Raw genomic sequence first — 9796 nt, 5'->3', positions numbered from 1 at the left:
TTTCGTTTTACTCCAAAATGGTTATTTCACCAAAAGTCATTGATTTAGTCAATAAATCACTCATTCTTACAGTTGAACCGTTTGAATCATTCAATAGTTTAGTCATTTTTTTGTCAGAACAGGCCATTCATTCGGTTTGAATGATTTGACCATTCTAACTGGGAATCGAACCGATTCATTGTCCCATTCAATTTTAAAAACCATACTACTCATTAAATGTACATTTATTTATTTATCATAATTAAATTTTAAAATTAATCAATAGTCAATAAATAAAGAAAAGATGAAGGAGAAAGAGAAAGAGGGTGGAAAGTGGAAAACAAGACTAGTCACACCAATCTCGATGCTGAATGGAAACGGACGATGTTGGCCGTGTCAAAGCTGCAATTTGTGGGGCCCCTACCCAAATTTCAAATTCATCCACGTCTGTCCACTGCTCCGTGCTCACTGGTGGCTGTTTCTGTCGCTCACCATCTCGTCCTTTAAGGCTTTAATTATCCGATTAACCTAAATTTTTAATAAGAAAACTACTCTCGCGATGAGAGGTTAAAACCTAGACGAAATCATTCGTCTTTACAAAAACACCCTCGTTTGGAAAGACGATTATATCCTTCACATTTACACGTGTAAAAGCGTTTCGCGTCACATACATGATTCTCCAATCTCCTTAGCCTTACGAGAATATGATGTGAGTTTCTCAATTTGACATCAAATCAGCCCCACAAAACTGCGTCCACAACTTCCCACAGTGCATCACCGCCGTGTATTGAAAATATGTATAAAAAATAATGATATCATCATCTCCCAATAGACGGCGGGGATGTGCAGACGTTGTGGGGCGCAGTCTGGTGGGGGCTGATTTACACGAACGCTCGAATAACAACACGTGTAAATTTATACAGAAGAGAGAGTCGAGTAGATCTTTACTACTACTCGCGAGTAGTCGCGAGTAGGTTTCTGAATTTCTGATTCATCACTCATCAGCCATTCACGCATTTAAGAGACTGAACAAATAGAAATAGTTATGAGCAGTCCACAAGGAGCTCAACAAAAAGTCCACACAAAGGACGGGGGAGGAGATATAACACTTCCCTACGCGCTTCTCCTTATTTTCTCTCTCCCTCCCTCTCTTCTCTCTTTGTCTGTGTTCTCTACCCTCCCTCCTAATCTCCGCATCAATCGATGGCTCGGTGCGAGAGCGACACTGCCCGTGAGCTCTTGTGCCGAGATAGTCGAGCGGCGACGACCCTCAAGCTCATATCCATCGTCGTGATCTTCCTCACCAGTGTCTTAGGTATATCTTTGCCGGTGATTCTTGCTCGCCAATTTCACGGGAAACCCGCGTACGAGAAGATTCTCCTGGTTATCAAATGCTTCGCTGCCGGGGTAATCCTCTCCACATCTCTGGTCCACGTCCTCCCTGATGCGTTTGATGCCCTCTCCGATTGCCAGGTCGCCAGCCATCACCCATGGAAGGACTTCCCTTTCTCCGGCTTAGTCACCTTGATTGGGGCTTTACTTGCTCTGTTGGTGGACGTGACAGCCAGTGCCCACGTCGATAACAAGCCGAGCCACTACACGCCTATTGGCACCCAAGAAGAGTCTCCAGCGGTAACGGCTTCTTCTGTGGGGAAGAAATCGGTGGATAGCGGAATAGAGATGGGAGCGATGCCGGTGAGTTGCCATGACCAACACGCCGATGAATTGGCGAAGATAAAGCAGAGATTGGTGTCCCAGGTTTTGGAAATTGGGATCGTATTTCACTCGGTGATCATAGGAGTGACGTTGGGGATGTCTCAGAACCAGTGCACCATTAGACCTCTTGTTCTTGCTTTGGCGTTCCACCAGATCTTCGAAGGGATGGGCCTTGGAGGCTGCATTGCACAGGTTAGGCAAAGGAACCCATTGCCCACAATCTTTCTATCGTCATAAATAAAATTAGAATCAGCAAATAAAATTAGATGGCTTGATCCTGATGGAGCATTGTAGCCGCTGATTCTTCCATCGGAATCATCGTTAATCCGTTAATCATAAAGTCCGCGGTACACTATAGACTGGTTCAGGTCCTCGTCCACTCAATTTTCGTGGGCCACATATCATGACTTTCTACTTTGGAGACGCGTCCTGGTCTGACCCTAAGCCGGCTGCGGCTTAGTTCATTACTGAGACAACAGTAGTATTAGTAATTAGTAAAAAAAAAAAAAAATGTGGCGACTGGCAAGCATCCAAGACTTATAAAGTAAAATATGAGTGATCTGAGAATTATTTAGCCTCTGCTCTCAACACAAAGCTTTCCACCGAATACGGGGTTGAGTTAGAAACTTCTATGCTTAGTGCTAAGGATTAACAGTCATCAGATGTTGCTCTTAAAATAACATACAAATAACCTTCTTGCCATATGCTAGAATAAATCATTATTTGGTATCATTAAATTAAATTCTGAATCATAATATTGGGAAATTGATAAAAAAAAGAATCACAATATTGGGAAAAGCATCTTAAAATGGTGGATATAAAGCTCCTGTGGATTGGGTATGTAGACATGTAGCCCATTCAAACAGTAACCTATCCTGTAGATGTGTTATGGATGTATTTTCTACTTTTCTATTACAGACATACAGTTTATTATCTTTTGGTAGAACAGTTTAAAGAATGACGATGTATTATTATTTTGATTGTAACACACACTCATACACCCAAACAAGAGAGAAAGAGAAGAGGGGGGGGGGGGTGTTAATGTCTTAATGATAACATAGATGTCTGGAGAAGAGAAAATGTCGGGATGGGAGGAGAAGAGGAAGGAACAAGGTCTTTTTGACGTACCAAGATCTCTCTCTTGGTTTAATTGTTTTGGTAAGTACAAGCTGTGATTTTGGCAACACATGTTAGCCAAACAAGAATTTGACTGTTTGTAAGGACAGAAGTCATCTCTGTCCACTTGGTACAGCGAGATTGAGTGGGGAAAAATATACCAACAAATATTGAATATTTTCTTGATTCTCCATCTCTATTTTGATCAGGAGAGTGCATTTGGAACTGGATTTCATTCCTGTCTCTGTTCTGCAGAATTAAGATGACCGCCTCCCCTCCTTAGCCATCTCTCATTCCGCTAAGATATCAAATTTGAAGGCTGAACTCGATTTTCTGAATTCTGCTTCACTATTTTAAAAGTACCCAAATGACAGTTCTGATAATTCCAATTCTTTGCTGATCTAAATGCAACCTAAAACCCTTTTCTTATCACTCAGATGCCAATTAAGTTTTTACCATAGGTAAAGATGAAATGGTAGAAATAAGAGGTCAAACAACTGTAAATGTTTTTTTTTTCTTTTTTAACCAATACTATCATTACTAGATAAATATGATACTGAAGTAAGATTGAAAAAAATGAAGGATGTTCTAAAACCTCAATGCATTGTGAGAAATGTTAACTACAGTCCAAAGTGTCAAATGTAAATCAGAACAAGGTACAATTTCCTCACTTGAGGAATTATTGAAGACCAAAATTGTAAGCCCATCAAGTCAAGCTTCATTAGTTTACAAAGCCATCAGTGGTTTGCCATGAAAGCCACATAGAGGAAATTGCTGGCCGCCATTGAACGTAGGGAATGTAGTATATTGATAATTAGACACATGTCAGTGTATGCTCTCTTGAATCCTTGAAGTCTTCAAACTAGTAATGTAGTTTATTGATAATTACCAGTGAAAGATGATTGCTGGTTGCCATTGAACATAGGGAGTTACCCTAGAATTCATGGTTTTTGTTTAAAAGAAACTCATTGTCTATGTGATGCTAAGCAACTAGGTGGCAAGGTGTCCCCTGTACTATGAGAAGCCAACATGGAATGCACCTGTAGGCTGGATTAGTATTTTTCCCTTAATATATAGTCCACTTGGATAAATTGTATTTTAAATTGGCATATAAGTTTGCATAATGCCAGTGGTCATCCCTTTTTTTGTTAATGAAGTTTTTTCTAAAATACATAGATATGGCAATAACTTGAAATTATCTTATCTGTAAATATTAGAATATCTATCCAGCAAGATCATGTTACTTATTGAAGTATCTACTGTAAATAGAGAAGCATTAATTATAAGACACTCTTTTCTTTCTTAAAAATTATTTTCTATGAGATGATTTTCACCCTTCAGAAGAATGTTTATTTTTAAAAAGCATATTGCTTCTTTTCTTTCTCTTAATCATACCTTCGGTATTAGAAAGTTGGCTAATTAATTGGTTCGAAAGTTGAACTGTTAAAAATTATTGAAAAACACTGGTTTGTAGAATAGCTAGCTATGATGGCGTCCAACATGCCAGGATGGGCTGCTGTTATGGGCATATTGATGCTGCATGGCTGCAGCAGTCACCAATTGACAGTTTATAGGACCTGTTTTCTTTATGTAGCAAAAGCAATAGCAATATGAGCATAACCTGGTTAGCCCCATAGCAAAAGCTTCATTTGACAGTGGTTTTGGCCTCAGGATGAGAAAACCTGTCTTGGTATCTGAACTTAAATAGATTTCTTAACCTTTTCTTTTTTGATAAATGGATTTCTTAACCTCTTTTCATGGGTACTTATAATTATTTCCTGAAACTTTACTGTACCTATTCCATGGACATCTCTTAAAATTCATCTAATCCCATTAGTTTTGTTTAAATAATCATCTCTAGTTCTTTTCTTCATTTCATATGCAAAGTCTCTCCTCTAAGTAAATATACTGACTTGTAAAGACAATTGTTTATTAGCCAAGCATATATGTCAAATAGAAAAGAACCACATCTGACCTATTCGTCTTGCTATATATTTAAAGAACCTAGGTACTACCACAGCCAGATGATAGGATCGGTGCCAGCAGACCTGGGTGAAAATCCCATATGAAAAAATAAAAGAACTTCTTTTAATGGATGGATGATCGATATGCTTTTGTTCCCCCTCTAGTTCCATATCAGGCAACGGCAAAACTTGGTTTTAATTTGTAGTATTAACCTTTTGGTGTGCTTTAATGAGCAACTTGGGTGCTATGTATACTTGTACTACTCATTTGATTGGATGTGCATACTTAATGGATAGCATGAAGTGCATTACACGTTTTATTTTTAACTCTCCCCATGGTTGCACTGTGTCTACAAGTCTAGCATGTTGAAAATTGGTAGAATGAATCATGATATTCAAAAATGGGGAATGTAACTGAAACAATGATTTTGTGTGATGAATTAATTGTTTTTGATGATGATGGACAGGCGGGCTTCAGCATGGGAACGACCGCTTACATGAGCTTCATGTTTTCAGTGACAACTCCAATGGGAATAGTTTTGGGGCTGATGATATTCTACATGACTGGTTACGATGATAGCAGCCCTAAAGCCTTAATACTGGAAGGGCTCCTGGGTTCTCTGTCTTCAGGTGTTTTGATATACATGGGACTTGTGGATCTCATAGCCGTTGATTTCTTCCACAACAAGATGATGGGTTCTAAACCCTGGTTGAAGAAGGTTTGTTACATCGCCCTAGTGCTTGGGTCTACTACCATGTCCGTGCTTGCTCTATGGGCTTGACATTTTTTATTTTTCTTCTATCTTTGTTATTAAAGCAAACAGAGGATACATGTAAAATGAAATTAGTGCATATTATGTTTAGCCTCCTACCATTCGCATATTATCCTTAAATCATTTTCCCGTAGATACCAACTGATAGAGGCAGGTCTCTGGCTAGTTGCGGACACCCCGGTGTGTGGGTGTGGTGGCCCCATGAAAAAAAGAAATTATATCATTTGCACGTAGATGTAGGCCACAATATATGGATGATTTCTCATCATCATGTAGATGTAGTACAAAAGTATATAAGCACCCTCTATTACTTGACAAACCACTGGGGCTTCAGGACATCTTCACAAAGCAATTGGGGTTAGTATTATTGATTCGTTTTCCAGACAAAACAGTACACAATGCCATAATGGATGATATTGATTTCTCTGAGTTCAATGTAAGCCCGGTTATTACTCGTTACCCTGAAATATCAAAGTTTAACAATGACCCTCCCGATTTGTCAAGACCCTGTGTCCATGTCTACATCAGCTCTCTATTTCCAGGTGGCAAAACTACTCCAGAACTTGTACACTATGTAGGCTACATGTCGATTACTACACATAAACGTTGCTACGGTCCATTTTTTCTTCGTCCTATTTTTTTATTTTCTGCCACGCGCTGCCTACTGTACCAGTACCATGTTTGTTCATGTCAAACAAACATTGAGAATTGATTTGGGTGAATTTTTGCATTGAGATGTTAATTAGGAGCAGCAATTTTTTACCCAGCCCGCTGAATCCGCCCAACCCACCCAATTATTAATGGGTTGAACCCATTTATTAATTTCCGGATCGTTGTGGGTCGGTTAACCCAATAAGGATGGGCTTTAATGGATTGGGCGGGTTGGGTGATGGTTAACCATCAAACCCATTAAGGAGCATAGAGTCAGTCTCAGAGACAACATGCAGAGAAGTGGAGACTGGAGATGAATGAGAACGAAGAGGGAACTCTAGGTTTTAGCAGAGACCACTCGATCAATACAAGTATACGGCGATTTAGGCTTCCATCTTAGGTACTCAAACTCTCTCTCTGTATCTTTAACCTTGTCTGCTCGCCAGTGGGTTGAGAAGCAGGGTTTACTTCCATCTACATCTAGTGAGGAACTTCCACTGATTGAGAGTTTTCCAGGCAGTGGAAGCCTTCTTTTTGGTTTCTGCCTTCTTCTTTCCCTCTGCAGTGGGGGTAGCCGGGTAGCAGAAAAATTCCAAGCTGCTTGGCCTGTAGTCAGCATCTAATCCATTGCTTTAGGTGCCATCACTTTTAACCATTGGTTCATTGTAACATATAACTAGTTCATTTGCTTTCCTTTTTCGGGTGATCAACTGAAAAATGCAGGCTAATTCAAAAGGGCACCCCTTGGAAACGAGGGGGAATGGGAAGCTTCCAAATAAACTTAAAACATTTCTTCTGGATGGAAGAGATTGAGGATAACTGATTTTGCTAATCCTACACATAAGCCTGTTTGGTAGAGAATTTTCTAGATGAATGAGCAGTCCAAATCCCCCAAGGGTCTCCCTACTAAAATGAGATTGGAGGGCTATTTGATCCCAAGATCCATCCACTATAAAATCTGAGATTGAAGTATTCATTAGATTTGCAGGAGTGGGCTGAGGGATCCAACCAGTCAGATCCCAAGATCCATCCACTATAAAACTTTCCATGTTAACAACAAAAGAATATATTGCTGATTTGTTTTCATGCAGTTGAGAACCCCACACCATGTGATCAGCCATTGCTTACATCTATTTTTTATTTTTCTTTTCTTTCTTTCTGTGGGAATTTTTGTGCAATATCAGGTTTATTCTAATCTTAAACTCTTCTATAAAATGAAGAAAAGGAGCTGTTTTCTTAGAAAATAATAGCCTCTCTAAACATGTTTAATACATGCTTGATCCTTGACAGCCATAGTGTGGTAACATTAAAGATGGACGGGAATTGTTTGATCAGATGGTGAAATCTGATGAAGTCCCATGGAACTCAATTTTGGTTGGTTATGCTACAAATGGTTATGGACTTGGAGCATTGAAGTTGTTTGATGAGATGATGTGGGTGTTGATCCAAACAATGTCACCTTTACAGGTGTATTGTCTGCCAGCAACCATTGTGGAATAGTCAGTGGGGAGAGAGATGGTTTTATACAATGAAAGAAGATTATCATATTGAGCCAGAGATTGAACACTACTCATGCATGACTGATCTGTGTGCTGGTTTTCTTGTAGAGGCAATGAATCTAATCAACTGCATGCTATTTGAGGCAGATGCAAGCATGTGGTCCTCAGTTTTGAGGGGCTGAGTCAGAGTTTGATCAAGTTTCTAGAACAGCTTGCATCGTTACAGAAGATAAGTTTCAGGATTTAGGGCGGCCACAGTCCAGGGAGGATGTTCTTCCCTTCCTGAATGAGCTTGGATGGCTATTCACTTCGAAAGGAATAGCAAACCCTTCTAAGCCAGGAGGGTCCCAATTTCTCCCATTCACGGTTCAAATTTCTCTTCACCTTTTCAGTTGAGGGAGACTGGTTGTGGTTAAAACGCTCTTGGACATCCTAGTGGAAAAAAGCTTGGGTCCAGGTGGGTTGGATTGGGTTCAGGTGGGTTTGGGTTGAATCCAATTCATTTAATTATATCTAATTAGGTCATTAATGGGTTGGCGGGTTAGATGAGTTGGGTTGAAACTCAATCTAAACCGAACCCAACCCAACCCGTCTAATTGCCACCTCTAATCTTAGCAGCCTGAAAATAATTTGGTTAAGATGCATCTTTCTATGTGAAGATACAATGAAAAAAGTCAACCATTTGGAATTTCTCGAAAATAACCTTAAAAGGACTTTACACATCTTTTCAGGACGACATTTTTTTATGGTTAGATCTTTTTCTAATCAAATGGGAAAATATGAAAACACACGCTGCTAGGCTTTTAAACAACTGATAACCCAGGCAGAAAGATGTGCCAAACGGGACCTTATTTATGCAACTCTTTTAAACAGCCGATAGCCCATAGAGAAAAATGTGCCAAACGGGGCCTTGTTTATGCGATTCTTTGGTGCATGGCTGCATGCTATTGCTAAGAGTTGTGACTGCTTAGTTAATGGAATTTGTTTTATTTGCTCTGTATCAGCTTCATGAAAGAGTTGTGTAAGTTCAAATTCGAAGTGTATCTGAATTTAGAAAATCTCTGACAGTCATTCCCCCCACTAATGTCCCCATGGATCATACTGTCAATTGTTATTTATTGGCATATAACTTACAAATAATTTTAAAATTATTAACGGCATTTTGGAGAAAAATAAAAATGGTTGAATTAATAAAATTTTAGATGCTTGAAACTTGGAAGGTAGTGCTCGAATTCAAGAGTAGCAAAAAATAAATTCTTTTTTCTGACAAGTATAAAAACAAAAAGGTGAGGACAGAAGTTAATCAGATTTCTCTAATCATTCTGTCTCCTGACTCTCTTTTTGTATCACCAATTATATGGTTCTTTACTTATGGAATGATTCTAATATTCTGAATATTAAGTTAAATACCGATATAACCAGTCAGGACCCGTGCGATGCATATGTTTCATTCCAATTTAATTCAATTATTATTTTTTGGGTTATGTCTAATTTATCTAATTATAATTTAAGTTGTGTTTTAGTGAGAGTGGCTAATTTTTTATTTTCTAGGTAAATTTGTATTATTTTTGTATCTTAATGCTAATTTTTATTAATTCTTTTGAAAAGTATTTTTATTAATTTTTATTGGTTTATTATTATTTTTAGATAAATTTATAAAAAATACCCTCTTATAACAATTGTATAAACCACCTTTGTATTTTGACCCTAACAAAGGTATCCCCTATAGTTTTGAGAAAAAAGTGCAAATACCTCATTTCCCTTACTTTTCAGTAACAAAGGCATTGAATTTACCAAAATACCCTTATCATTGTTAATGGACTATCGATTTATTATACACAATTTAAGGTTTCGGCTTTACCCTCCACTAATTTATTTTGTCAAACAACTTTGAAAGAATAATTCTCCTTACACTTATTAGACAAAGTAAGGTAAAAGGGTGAAGTGAAGTAAAACTAATACATTGCATCAACATTTTTTATTTGGAATGCTTATGAAAAGATGGTATTTCCACATTTTTTTCAAAACAGTAGAGGAGGTTCTTGTTAAGGTCAAAACATCAGGGAGTTTTAATAGAAAACCCAAGGAGGTATTTGCA

The 9796-nt window shown here is 38.3% G+C and overlaps 1 protein-coding gene across 1 annotated transcript; it reads left to right on the top strand.

The window, feature by feature from the left end:
• The first annotated feature begins 1024 nt into the window (after nt 1–1024).
• On the top strand, nt 1025–5668 carry ZIP6 (ZIP metal ion transporter family). The gene is made up of 2 exons (XM_010258797.3): nt 1025–1887; nt 5243–5668. Exons 1-2 carry the CDS (start codon nt 1183–1185, stop codon nt 5555–5557), a joined length of 1020 nt encoding a protein of 339 aa, XP_010257099.1. The 5' UTR covers nt 1025–1182; the 3' UTR covers nt 5558–5668.
• Nucleotides 5669–9796: the final 4128 nt, after the last annotated feature.

Source organism: Nelumbo nucifera, chromosome 2 (assembly GCF_055504915.1).
Source record: "Nelumbo nucifera cultivar China Antique chromosome 2, China Antique-T2T, whole genome shotgun sequence".
Taxonomy (NCBI): Eukaryota; Viridiplantae; Streptophyta; class Magnoliopsida; order Proteales; family Nelumbonaceae; genus Nelumbo; species Nelumbo nucifera.
The sequence above is the reverse complement of the archived record's forward strand: the minus strand, read 5'-3'. Positions and strand labels throughout refer to the sequence as shown.

Coding starts and splice junctions, on each gene's coding strand:
- ZIP6 (XM_010258797.3), top strand. CDS start 1,183: ATGGCTCGGTGCGAGAGCGACACTGCCCGTGAGCTCTTGTGCCGAGAT. Junction 1,888..5,242: donor TTGGAGGCTGCATTGCACAG/GTTAGGCAAAGG, acceptor GATGATGGACAG/GCGGGCTTCAGCATGGGAAC.